The 14,508-nt window shown below is 48.0% G+C and overlaps 1 protein-coding gene across 3 annotated transcripts in view; it reads right to left on the minus strand.

The window, feature by feature from the left end:
- The window catches only part of LOC142589936 (kinesin-like protein KIF19), a 170,212-nt gene that overhangs the window by 55,928 nt on the left and 99,776 nt on the right, over positions 1-14,508 (minus strand). For all 3 annotated transcript variants that reach the window (XM_075701654.1, XM_075701655.1, XM_075701656.1), the window contains exons 7-8: positions 12,241-12,447; positions 10,042-10,120 (exon numbers count right to left, since the gene is read on the minus strand). In XM_075701654.1, coding sequence (XP_075557769.1) covers positions 10,042-10,120; positions 12,241-12,447 — 286 coding nt within the window. The remainder of the gene's footprint in view (positions 1-10,041; positions 10,121-12,240; positions 12,448-14,508) is intronic.

Raw genomic sequence — 14,508 nt, forward strand, 5'->3', positions numbered from 1 at the left:
AATGCAGCCCACGTATGGGGGAAGGTGTCTCACTATGAGGAGTGTGTAGTGGTGGTGTTGCGAGTTCGCAAAAGGCTGTCAAGACTTGCACGATAATTAGCGTTCGGGGAGGCCGCGTGCGTCGCTTACTGACGACTGCGATGGGACAAATTTAGTGCTGCGATGGGACAAAGGTCTGAACCGGTGTGGGGACTATGTGGAAAATAGTATAAGGTACGTAGAATAGTACGTATGTTTGCAATTACCTGTATGTACCTTATTTTGGCTAAGATAGGGACAAAGACTTTGTGATTCCCCCTCGTAGAAGGGCTAATTTCCTAATACGGCACGATATTTTTTAATTAGTGTCCCTTTAAGCAAGCAGACAGCACTGGTATTATCGAAAGGTAATTTACTAAGACTGCTCAAGTTATTTTTTTTTTCTTCCATGAGGTCTTTTTAATCGAGCCGACGAAAGTGGTGGTGAAATTTACTGGAATTCTCCCGGATATGTCCTCCTGTTCCTCCATTTCTTTTCGTTCTCTGTCTGACCTTCAGGCGCAGAATTTTACAACACAATGCATAAATTCGCTCACACATAGGTCGAACGTCCGTCTTCTGCTTTGCGATAATCGCTTTTCAACTGGCAAGGAAGAAATAGACAGGGGAACGGGGGGGGGGGGGGAGGGGGGATGCCTAGAGTTGTCCGCTGACGCAGGGAATGCACGGTAGCGGATATCTCGTACGTAGTTTTTCGTACACCAAACTAACGAGTTTAAGGACACCTAAGCGCCACTGATACACGGCTTGCCATTTCTAAACGACCGTTAAATAGCCCGTAAGGTACTAAGTCCCAGGGCGCTCCACAGCAGCTTGCAGCCTCTACCAAGCAAGCGATAAGCCCCGGGTGCTCGCGCTGACCTAGGCCCGTTGTAGCGGCGGTCACTGCAAAATTCAAGAGCTCTACTTATGTGACCGTGGGCTCCGGAGAGTCATTAGGACAACCAGCCCGGGGCAGCCGGTGTCAATTAGGTACTGCTGTGATATTTTTTTTTGCGCACACACGTATAGGATCACATACGATGCGAGCAACGCGCGTACAGCTTCTAAACGCGACGCTCGGCTGACCTCGACGCAAGCAAATGTGGCCCGATGCGGAACGAAGGGAAGCGTAGTGCCACTGCGCAGTGCTACATCGACTGTGGAAGCTAGCGGTTAAGTAAGGAGAGAGACAGCGACATTGCATGCGGTTCCTTACGTGCGTACGAGCTGTGAAGCTATAGGCGCACAGGAAAGAAGGGTTCCAAAAAAAAATCGAATTCTCCATTATTCGTGCCCCTCAGTTTAAAGTGATAACGAGAAGAAAGGGGGTTAACCGAGGGGCCCGATTTTTATTAGTCATATCATAAGAAGCCAACAAACACTGACACCAACGACAACACAGGGGAAATTACTTGTGCTTAATAAATGAAATAAAGAAACGATAAATTAATGGAAATTAAAGTGGATGAAAAAACAACTTGCCGCAGGAGGGAACCAAACCCACAACCTTCGCATTTTTCATGTTTCGAGTGGTAAGTTTCAAATTTCAAGTGGTAAGATAAGTAGAAATGGTCGCATTTTGTACGCCACTGTGTGTTTAGAGGTTCAATCGACGACTGTTCTACTGTCGGACACATTATGCGATGCTTCACGAGTGCTTCCTTGCTTGCAAAGGTCCCGACATTTTAGGGGGAATTGGCGGCAGACTCGATAGTCCGGCCACTCGAATTTTTTTTCTTTATTCATATTCATGGCAAATATTGTTACATTTTGAAGCAGAGTTCTTATCCTGCAAAGAACTCTCTTCTGGACGTTGTGACGCAGTCCCGATTTCCCGACAGATAGGCCGCCATAGGCGAGTATACATATACGCACCGCCCGTATGCGTGACGCAATGGCCTGCTGCCGAACCAACTTTAAAGTGACTCCGCCACCTGCTAAATTTCGTGTTCTGGCGTCTTTTCAGCCTCCTCGGACAGTAAGAGGATGTTTCGCAATTTGCGGAGGGATATAGTTTACTAATTCACCTTTAACGTTGGGGTTTTTTAGCGTCCCTTAGTCTCGGTGAGGTTCCAAGCACATGCTTGTATGCGGTTATACGCCCATGGACTCAGACGCTTCGAGATCGCAGCAGTGTTGTTATTGCGGCCGCGTGAAGCGAACGCGCCAATGTCTGGCCTCGCGGGGTGGCAAATACGTAGAAATAAGCTCCGTGCGGCTGCCTGGCGGCCTCAGGAGTTTTCAAGTGGCGCCGTGACGTCAGAGAGAAAGTCTTGTTGCTGACTTCACACGTGTTTGCCGTATCTGGGCTCTGGGTATCTGGTAACCTCTTCCAGAAAAGAATCGGTCCTCTTGCGCCTACAGAGCATCGTAGCGAGTCACGAGAAGCATCAAACCGTAAACGTCAACGAGACAAGAAGCGCGAATTAGTCGCAAAATAAGTAAAATTAACGATACGATTTTTTACATTGCGCCATAGACCTCACTACCACCGGGGCCGGACCACCTGACATCTTGGTAAAAAGAAAAAAAAATGTATCAACAAAATGCCGACGCTAAACAACACAAGGTAGACGAAATCGGCTGTGGAGGGTGATACGAAAGGTACGAGAATGGAAACTGAACATGAAAAAGCAGAAAGAGACGCCATAAAGAGATATAATCAAAATTTAACCACTCAATTATTTTAACCACCATGCACGCCGACCTAGTTTTCTATAACGTCTACACTTTGTTGACCGTTTTATTTTATAAGTACCTCAAAGCGCAGCCATTTCAAAAACAGAAATGGCCGTGATTTGTCGCGAAAGAAAAGACGCGTCCATCTCTACATTCTACCGTGGTGTTTGCGTAGCGTTGCGACGAATTGCAATGCCTGTCTTCAGGCCATGAGGCCAAAGCCCAAGGCTAACTGCAACACAATTTCATTGTGGCTAAACTGGTTACGAACTTATCAGTTGCATAATCTAGTTAGGCAACCTTGGCAAAACTGCAGGACTGACAATTTTCTAACTTTATCAAATACCAGCTTTCAAATAGCGCCCGAGAAGACGACGCGTGCATCTAGTGGTTAGCGGATATAACCTATGTCCCAGCACGTCGCCTCCGAGATTTTTTTCAGCGCGCCGCGGGAGAGGGGGAGGGGAACGGCGCCGAATCTCGGAGGTCACGGAAAGGAGCGACGCGCTTTTAGTCTTGCGTCGCTTCTGGCGAGTGGTAATCGCGGCGTTCATTTTTTTTTTTAACTTTGGTATCACAAACGTCTGCCACTGCGCGTTTTTCAAAACGAATCTACTCGTATTTCGAACGTAAAATTTTTCACAGACGGTGTTGTACGTATACGCTATCTGAATGTAGGCTTCTTACGCCGTAAAAAGAAGAAAACGACCCGGTTTGTTCCAGTAGGCCTTGAAACAAAAGCAACAGAAACAAACATTTCTGGCGCCTCGTCGCATTAACCACGACGTGGTGTGTACATCACCCGTGAGCTTAGCTGAAACTGCAGGTGGGTTAAAAAAACATTAGCGTCGCGTCGCTTACAAAAACGTGCCCTAATACGTGTCCTCCCGCAGTGGACGGCGCCTAGGCCCTACAGCTACGAAAAGCCAGGTGCGACCACTAGAGCGGACACGCGTAATGGCAAAACAGAAGGCAACGCGGTGTTGTAACCAAATTAGAGCGAAAGGCAGGCGACATGCACCGCAGGAGAGACAGGTGACCATTTGAACACTGCGTACAGCAGCCGAAGAGAAGCGATTGCAAAACTCGTTTTAGCTTGCTTCTTACTCGTGTATTTGTAATTCGTACTGCAACGGGTGTCCTTTAAATGCTCACCAGAATGTTTCACTATAGCCTGTCGCAGATGCCACAATTCTACTCCTGGGACTGGATTACCCGAAGGGGCGGACTTGAAAGAGAAATTTAAACGCTTATTCAACTAACAAAATCGTTCTGAAGGCAGCACACTTGCGGACACATCATCATCATCACCATCATCATCATCATCATCATCATCACCACCACCACCACCACCACCATGATCAGGAGCAGCAGCAGCAATAGCAGCAGCGGCAGCAGTTTATTTTTATGTCCACTGCCAGGACGAGACCTCTCCTAGTGATCTCCAATTACCCTCCATCTTGCGCTAGCTGATTCCAGCTTCCGCCAATAAATTTCATAATTTCGTCACCCCTCCTAATTTTCTTCTGCCCTCGACTGCGCTTTCCTTTCCTTAGCAGCCGTTCCGTAACTCTAATGCTCGACCGGTTATCTACCTTACTCACAACGTGGCCTGCCCAGCCCCATCTTTTTCTCTTAACGTCAACTATAACATATCGGCTATCCCCGTTTGCTCTCACATCCACATCGCTTTCTACCTGTCTCCTAACGTCACGCTCAACATGTTTCGTTCCATCGCTCTTTGCGCGGTCCCTAACTTTTTCTCGAGCTTCTCTGTTAACCGCCCAGTTTCTGCCCCATATGTTAGCACTGGAAGAATTACAGTGCAATGTGGACCCTGGGACATACACGAGTGTAAATTTTATGTCCGCTTCTGCGTTCGTCTATGTGTTCACAAATGCGCTGCCTCTAAAACAATAATGGACCAACTAACCAACCTACCAATATCTATCCCTTCAGTATTCATTACCAATATTTCGCTAATTTGGTTTTAAACTAGGTAACTTACTAAACGTACCGCAAATTACGAACTGTAGCCGGATCGCGTCGCAAGACACGTCCACTTAAAACGACATCAATACTTCTTTTTGGCCGAGTTAGTTCATATTGAAACACATGGGTAACAGAGCAAACAGACGACCACAAGAATGGAGACACGTATACAAAGCGCTTGTGCGTAGGCTGCGCCTTCTTGTGGCCGTCTATTTGCGCTGTCAGCCATATGTTTCAAAACACTTAAAACGAGTACCCAGTATTCTACGGGAAAAAAGTAGAGGGGCTGGCTTATTTCGTGGCGTACCATTAAGCACCTGCATCCACGGGGTCGCAACCGCGAGCCACAATTTTTTTTTTTTTTTTTTTGTGGCGTTGGAGTCGAGCATAGGCGAGTGTTAGTTTAGCAAATCCCTAAATGTCGAGTGTGGGCTTTCTCCTTTCCTTGGCCCAGTCTTGTCGAGGAGGCTAATCCTTCTAGTCAGCTATAGCTAGTGCTATTGTGCACTAACAAGGAAAAGGAGAACTGCACTTTTGTACACTCACACTATAGTGCGTGTATTTGCTGCCAAAAGTTAATAAACAGTATAATGTTTCGTTCTTTTGTTTCTCTTTTGTTATATATATATATATATATATATATATATATATATATATGTATATATATATATATACTCGACTCGACTCCAGTTGACATCTACGTTAAGCGAAGCATTCTCGGTGTGATTGGCCGGTGATCCGCGAGTGTGTGACATGAAACACGCTTTTCGAGGCACAAATATAAGTATCAAAGAGCAGCGTGTTACACGAAGAAAGGATCTGATCTGCAGTGAATTATAGACAGGCCGGACAATACATACGCATATTTACATGCAGTACACCATACATATATAGTTTGCTTAAATTTTCAGTGGCGGGTCCATAGTGTCGTGTTGGACTCGTGGTGTTACTGATGCGTCGGTTTCTTCTATAGTGCACCTGCGGATCGAAACGCTCCATGCGTCTCAACGTGCAGCTAGCCCGCGAGAAAGAAGGTGTCCAAGGCCACATACGTGCGAGAAAGCGCATCGAACTCGACAAGAAAGCTTCGCCTTAAAAAAAAAACCAAAAAAAAGGAAGACTGTGAGAACAACCAACGCACAGAGTCAGCTTAACGGACATATAAAAATTAAATTTAACTACAGTTTCACGCGGAATTTATTTATTCACCGACTAATTGCCCACACGAAGATAATGCCAGGGGCTTTGTGTGTGAGGATTGAGATTTTCTTTTTTTTACCAGTGTCATGCGGTACATTGTATGATCCCCGTCGAGTCCTACCGGGATCAGAAATTCTCGACCGCGATTGGATTTCTCCCGAACCTTGCGCAAAAGAACCAATCGGGATCGAGAGGTTGCATCCCGGCAGGGCTCGATCGGGACAGAAAATGCACCATGTGACAACCGTTTTAGAGACCACGAGTTAACTCTCTGCGTTCAAACAGTGCTCGTACGGGACAAAGCTCTCTTAGTAGGGTAGTCGTTAATGTGAAAACCCGCCAGCAGCAAACACGTCCAGGAAGCAACCAATCCATTCATGCAGTTACTGTACTGCCGGCGCCAGCGTTCAAGCGTTACTGCTATGCCGGGCAGCTGAACGGGCCTGTGGCCGTTACTACTCTTACCGTGGTTTGTTGTGTAACTAAAAGGCCTGCACAGAGATAAAAATTATTTTCACTGCTGCTTCTGCTTTATCGTTTAGTCATACCTTCGCAAAATACTGTAACGACAGTTACGGAAACACCCAGTACAGCATTGACGGTTGCATGGGATAACCTGCATTCCGGAAAGCGCTACAGACTCGGCCCCGTTCGCGTTCACAGGTCATACGCAATAATAGATAGATAGTATTACGAACAAGTTCCATTGCATGACAGTGAAGCTGTAAGCCACAACTAGAACGATTATCCATTACGGTGTACGCTGAAATTGTTGATGTGGCGACGTTCACATACAATTTATCTAATTATTAGCAGAAGATGTTTCCACGGCCTACGATTTGACTAGCGCTGCTTCTTCGTGCACCTATAGAGAGTGGACCAGAGAGAAGAGAAATTCACCGCGCCTTGTATGTACGCTGCTCTTCAGGAGTACTCATTATACGTCGCCTTCCCACAGCACTGTCATAATACAAATAAGTTGATAGATGGGTTCTTATTTTACGTACGAAAGCGCGGTCACATCACTCCTTGCTTCGTATGCTGCATTCAAGCTGCCGTCGCCGCGGCAGCTTGCGCAAGCGTAACCATTACGCGGCATCGACGTCGTACAAGCTTATGCGGAGTCAAAGGGCCTGACGTGCTCATCGGAAAATCCGAATACCTCGTGATAGAGCCCGGCAGAAGTATCTGTCCCGGGGGAATACCACGGTGGAGGCGCTTCCTCGAACTTGAGGTCGGAGTACTGTTACGGTTGGCGTCTAGCACCCCGCGAAAAAAATAAGGATTCTCGTCCACCATGCCTCATCGAAACGAAGTGTGACTTCCTATTTCGCCATGGTTGCTTCGAGTGCATGCTGGTCTGGCGGAAGCCCCGCAGTGTTTACAGGCCTTTTTTGTGTGTGTGCGACTTTAGAGGACCCTTTCCTCTAACTGTCAGGCTCTACGGGAGAACTTTCGCGAACCAGCAACGCGCGAAAGAAAATGGTTCAGCTGTCTACTATTCCCGGGACCGCGGACTGCCGCCTGCAGAGGCGCGCTCGCGAATACGTTGACTGAGAGAATAGATCAGTCGCCCTTCTGAAACAAGACGCCCTTTCCGCGAACCAACGTCACCTAGAAGAAAGGAAAAGCGTCTACATTGCCGGACCTGCGGCTTGGTATACTTGGCTCTTTCCTTGCTGCAGACTTGGTATCTACGGAGGCAGGACGCCCATCCAAAAACCAGACTCTGTGCCTGTCACGTGACGTCGACGGGAGCAAGATCCCTCCCACGATTTCAGAGAGCCTATTTAAGGGGCTCCAAAATGTACTTTTAATCACTTCATTCTCTTCTTATCACCTTTCACCAACCTTAGAATAAACCGTGCAAGTTTCGCACTAGAAATCGTCTCGTCCTTGCATGGTCACCATGGTCTACCGGATGCCTGCAACCCGGCGAATACGCCACGCTACCCATTAGCAACGTCGGTCAAGTTTCGATAAACAGGCGTCGCTACAACTCGGCAGCAGTACGATACGCTATCCTGGAGTACGTAACAGGACTAACCATCCCGGAGCGCCCCAGTATCAAGATATTGGGGCTAGAATTTCACAATACGCTGCGCTGCGGGCTCATGTTAAAGAAATTCCAGATGGCGACCAACTACACACTACAGCTTATTAGCCGGATGGCTAATCGGCACCACGGCATAGGCGAGCTGTTTCGACTTGTGCATACATACATAACCAACAGAACCAACAGAACCATGTACTCGACACAACGTTAAACTCGCAGCCCGAGTTTGACAGCCTGACGCAGCCTTAGCTAAAATAAACACAATGATCATAAGAACCCCAAAGGCAGCCCTGGGCCTTCCGGACCACGCGGCCACCGCAAGGCTAGAGGCCTTGGGCATGCACAATACGATCGAGGAGCTCTTAGACGCTCACCATACACCCCAAGTCCGTCGTCTCTCGCTAACCCCGGCTGTCCTCCGGACAGTCCTCCGGAAGCTCAGTCTCGAGGCCATCCCCAAGGTTACAGAGTACATGACGATTCCGCGAAAGGTCAGGGGGCATATTTATGCCCCGTCTCTACCACGCAACATGGACCCCGATTTCCATCAGGGCCGTCGGTAGGCGCGTAATGAAGCCATTTGGCGACGCTACGGCTCGCAAGATGGAGTGGTCTACACAGATGCAGCGAGACACCCTCGCGGCGACCTCATGACCGCGGTGGTAGCGGATCACAACGGAAGATTGTTAGAACACACAACTATCACGACTGGCCCAGTGGTGGAAGCGGAGGAAACCGCGATTGCCACGGTTATGCATGCGGAAGCGAATACGGTCATCGGCGATAGCAAGCAGGCCATCGACAATTTCGTCCGCGGTAGAATTTCCAAACAGGCGTACCATGTCCTCATGCGGCGCCCCCTAAGCGGCTTGAAAACCCTCGTGTGGACTCACGCTCACGCGGCTGTACCCGGCAACGCGTCGGCAGTTGGGCTCGAGGTTTCGCGCGCCGAGCCTCGTCCGCGGATGCGGACGGCGTGAACGAGAAGGAGAGACACGAGGAACCCTGCGAGACTTAACACGAAATAGCCCAGAGACATCGCTTGAAGCGTCGCGCGCTCCCACCGCCGGCCAAGCAACTCAGTAAAACGCAAGCGGTCGCGTTTAGGCGATTCCAGACAAACACATACCCACACCCAACGTACATTAACAAAATCACAGGGGCCAAGGAAAGCGACCTATGTAGGCTCCGTTCACAAACAGGGACACTACACACATAATGTGGGAATGCACCTCGCTCCCGTTTTCTCATCCCCTCGTCAGCAGCGAGACTGACTGGTCAGCCTGGCTCAGGTCCGGGGACGTCGACCGACAGCTTGAACTGGTGGACTTGGCGGAGAAGGCCAAGCAGGCCCAGGGCCTTACTTGAGCCCGATCCCTCAGCCACCTCCCCCTTTCCCCTTCACCTTTCAATAATGTTTACCACCACCAGTACCCTAACCCGGTCATCATGAATAAAATTAATCCGGACTGCGGGGTTTCAGTCTATTGTAGTAAGTGTGGGGGTTTGCTCGATTTACAACACATGCTGTGGCGCTGCTTGGCGTTGGCCGGTGATGGTTCTCGAGGTGAACAGTGGTGGCAGCGAATGCTGCACAGTGAAGTGCTAGCGGACCAACTCAGGGCTGTCCAGAGGGCCCGTGTGATGGCAGAGGGGCTCGGCCTCTCTGTACCGACGTGGGAGCGGCCCGCATCAGTCCCAGACTGATCCCTCAGGACCTCAATAAAGTTCTTCATACCATACCATACCATCACCACTGGGAAGCATGTGCGGGGAGGGCTACGTGCTTTGCGTTGCGTGTAGGCACAGGAGCGCGTTATCATCAATTATGTGGCTCGGATGCTTGTTTTGAGCTTGTCCTTTATTGAAACGTATGCTGTTCTGTATGCTGTATGTGTGATTCCAAAGAATGTATGCACTGTTCATTTCCCTTTGCTGAGTGCTTGCAGCCTCTGCCTTAGGGGGGTATGAGCTATTGCATTTGTGGTCGTGAGAAATCAATGACGATGGTTTTTCTGTCGACGTTACGCCACGAAGAAATCCCGATATCCTAGCCGTAGACAGCTTCGCTGTAAAAGATCCAGAAGCCTTACCAAGGGCGTTGATAACGTTGCCGAGCGCCAGGAGAGATTTGTTGATGTGCGCTCCTTCCTTCAACCGCATACCGGTGTTCTGGACAAGAAACAAAACAAGAAGTTGGTGAGGAGGTCGACTTGACACCAAAAAAAAAAAAATGAAATCCCCAATTCCTTTTTGAGCATGTCACAGTGTGCCATATAGTGCTAGCGTCCAGAAATGGCACTTCTGGGACAGTTGTGCCGAGCACACAGATACGTGTTTGCGACGTTTACCTCATTTTCGCTGCTTTGCTATTGTATTTCTATTCAGTTTTGTATCAAGAACGCGCGGGGCCCAGTGTGCGATCTGTTAAAGAGTTTCATTTACTTGTGCATGTTGTGAAAGCTTGTCAATTTTGGTCACTTGCTTTTTCACGTGTGACATCCTGTGCCGTAAAATTTTGTGGCCGAGCTGTACGCGTCTCACTACGGTTCTAGCACAAGCGCAAGACCACGGTTCAAGCACATCTTGGAGGGCACGCACGTCTACGCCTACGTGCGCGCTCAGGGATGACAACAGACACCCCACGACGGCACGGAATTTCTTCACCCAACTTACATAGGAAGAGAGTCTAGCTATGCACGCAATAAATTTTAAGACGGATTCTGTTACAGGCTGGTATGCCTACGGGCTTGAAGAAACAAATCATTAACCGGTCCGCACATCACATTTACATGTGGAAAGTAGCATCTTTACATACGTTAACAAAGAGGGAGCATGTCGTAACATTTGCCATTTAAAAAAATGCCGGCAGAAATACTCTTGTGATGGCTGTTGATGTTAATTTGATTAGCATTGAAGCGACTTAGTGGCACACCACACGGCCACCGCCGAAAAGCGTCGTGCATGAGGCCAGTACTGCAGCTGGGCTCCTCTCCAGTGCTTCCCTCTGCGACACGCTGTGTGCCATCTGGCGGTGGCACAGTGAAATATGCTCGCGGCGGGTGTCGTGACTGTACGTACAGACGAAATTGTTCGAATATACGGACGTGGGTTCGAATGCGCCCAGCACCAGAGAAATTTGAAACAATTATTTTTTTTGTTCGTTGAAAAGCGGCACGCATATACCGAGTGGCCCACACCCAGTGGTCCAAGTGGACGTCAAGGATTTTTTCACTGAAGAGCTGCACATACTCCTTGGCAGATTCCCAGTGACTCAACTTGGCGTGAAAGAGGTTCGTTGAAGAGGTTCATTCGCTGAAAGAGGTTCATTCGTTGAAAGAAGTTCATTCACCGGGTACGTTTCACCGGGCTCGCACCCGGTGGCAGGTACCCTAGCTGCGACCCCATTTCACCTGACATTTGTTATCGAACCAGGTTCCCTGAGCACAGCAGCCCCATTCTATATCCATTAGACCATAGACTATCCAGTGGCCCAAGATTTATTGAGAAAAGGTTACATATGAACGGACATATCGATAGGTATCACGTAAGTGTTAATTTTCTCGAAAGCAGGCTGGAATAATATGAATAAATGACATGTGCATGGGCCCGCATGCACCTGGTTTCAAATTGCGAGTAAATATTTTCGCCATCGTTTCCTATTTAATTTTCAATAAACGATGCGGATGAGATCAGGTTTTCAGGACGCTCAGAAACCAAAATGTTAGGCAGTGAACGAAAACTAAGGCAACCAGAGGTCCCGATTTCTGTTAGTCACAACCACACGAAGCCAACAGTTAGGCATGTAGGTTAGCGTTGTGAAACTTCGTTATAATGCTTTAGATTTCATTCGATTATAAAAAGGAAACCCCAATACAAGCTTTCACTTCTTTAAAAGAATTCTCTGCCAAAGGGGTGACAGTCACAAGGATGTTTGTATGATGACACAAATTTTATGGCACTTTCGCACACATCACTACTTTTTTATGAGTACCAAAGTGCACAAGAGTCACCAAATTAAGTGCAGCGCAATTTTTTTTGACCGATAGACATCAAGGTCCGAGACGACTTCATCAAACCTCCGAAGTCGCAGAAAGTCGCTGTGGCAACATCAAAGTGGCGTCGTTCTCGGTTTTGCGCTGTCTCTTGCTTAGAAAGCCTCCGGCAGTGCATGGCCATGCTCTTCGCTAACTAATCTCCAGCTTAACCTATGTTTTGCGTATATTTAGCGGCAGCAGTGCCGTGTAGTACACTTCACAAACATCGCTGCTCAATGCGTTCTGAGTGTATACCTTGGTGTTGGAGGCACGCTCGGAGCCAGCCAGGTCGACCATGAAGAGTTTGCCGACGCGGTGCCGAGCCGAATCCGCATCGGAGACGTCTTTCCTTGACTGACGGATGGAGACCCGCAAGAGGGCGTGCGACCGCGATGACGTCTGGTTGGCCGCCGTCGGCTCCACAGTGCGACGTTTATTTCCCTTCTGCAGAAGCCGTAAGACCTGCGTGGAAACGAAAAATGTCGCCTAACGCGGGCGAAGAAAATTTCGCAACCTTACACAACTAGGGCTCGACGAAAAGTCACCGTTTCGCGCAGAGACAGGGCACAGTGGAACAGACGCTACTGACGCAGTGCCTTCTGTGCCTGTGTCAGTGCGGTCTGTACAGAGGCAGACGGCACCGCACCCGCACCGTCTTTCTTGTGGGAATATCGAGCAGAAGGCAAGAAAAGTTGTTTTCTGCAGCGCCGAGAGACTATTTTTAATCGAGGTACTTGGTGAGACCACTTTTGCATGTTAGTGTGCAGACGCGGAAACAGTCAACGACTGATTCTTTTTTGCCTTCTTTCAGGTGTGAAACGTTACTCCAAGCGGTCGCGCTGTTTGCCGAAATATGATTGGAAGCACTTTCCACTGCTGAAAGGAATGTTTACGCGAAGGTCTTGATATAGGCTTTTCGATTGTTTCTTGAAAAAAGTTTTGTTTGCGTTCGCCCTCGCTGACAAGTTGTATTACCAGTGCTCGCACTGGTTACTGATGGCTTTTGCCTGAAGCCTCTCGTGTGTCATATGTGCCTCTGAGATCTCTAACCACACGAAACGATTACTTGCGATAGCAAATTATTTTTTGGAGTTTGCACTGGTTTGTTCACATTGTCCGAAGCCCATTGATTGTCTTGCGTTCAGCCATGCAAAGAAAAAAAAAGGAAACGTCGGAAGGAACACGCAAAGGTGTGCACAGAAGTCTCGGAGGCCGCATTAACTATTCTCCGAGACTGCGCCCCAACATCGTATCAGAGCAAACATAGAGGCTTCGCCATAGACCATTGTATATCGGCGCCTTGCTTACGAGAGCTCGCCAACGTGCGCCTCAATAGGCGTCTTACGAGCAAGAGAATGCGCGTCAATGAAGTCGTGCACAATGAAGATTTGAAATTGCTGTTGGAAGTCTTTTAGTGGCAGTTTCACGCGGAAAAGTCCCTAATATTTCCTAGAGCACCGCATATTTGCTAGTCTACATAGTCATGGAGTCGGCCAACAAGCATCACTCGTGTTACAGCTTTGTTAGCTCATACTACGTTCGCTTTCCGCATCGAATTTCAGTCCTTGCTAGAAATGACTTGCAGGTTTATCTGTCATGTGCTCATCCCGAGTGCCGTATTTCATGTATTTTCACGGAACGCTATATATATATATATATATATATATATATATATATATATATATATATATATATATATATATATATATATATATATATATATATATATATATATATATATATATATATATATATATATATATATATATATATATATGTGTGTGTGTGTGTGTGTGTGTGTGTGTGTGTGTGTGTGTGTGCGCGTGGTAGCTGCTGCAGAAACGAACTGTAAACGGGCGTTCGCTTAGAACTGACTGACTGGCTTTTCCTCTCGTGACAATATATATATATATATATATATATATATATATATATATATATATACACAAATCCTGTGACATTGCACTTTCCTTTGTATGCTAACCACTTCGGCTTCGAGAGAAGGTTTGATGTTCCATGTCCAGCCACATATGAGTCGACCGATTCCTCCCGGCTTTTCTTTACTTGCCGCATGTACGCAATTTGTTGCCAGCAGGCGGCATGGCGTGACTGTCGCGTCCGCCCGGCGGTAATACGCGCGAATACCCGCAGGGAGGTAATCTCTGCGATGACGATGCACCCGTCGCCGCCTCCGATGTCGATCGGGCACGACATTTCCGTGTTGCGCTTGTTTGCACTCGCCCGTCAATACACAGCTCTGGTGAAGGGAAAGCGCTCTACGGGCGCACTTATATATATATATATATATATATGGACGGTCGGCGCAGTAGTGTGTATATTTGAGGGACACTCTTCGAAACGGCAAAAACGGCCATACGCGACCACCACTTCAACTAATTACGACACGTGAGAGAGAGAGAGAGAGAGAGAGCAAATGATAAAGGAAAGGTAGGGAGGTTAACCAGGACTGAGCCCGGTCGGCTACCCTACACTGGGGAAAGGGAAAAGGGGACGGAAAGACTA

This window comes from Dermacentor variabilis, chromosome 8 (assembly GCF_050947875.1).
Source record: "Dermacentor variabilis isolate Ectoservices chromosome 8, ASM5094787v1, whole genome shotgun sequence".
NCBI lineage: Eukaryota > Metazoa > Arthropoda > Arachnida > Ixodida > Ixodidae > Dermacentor > Dermacentor variabilis.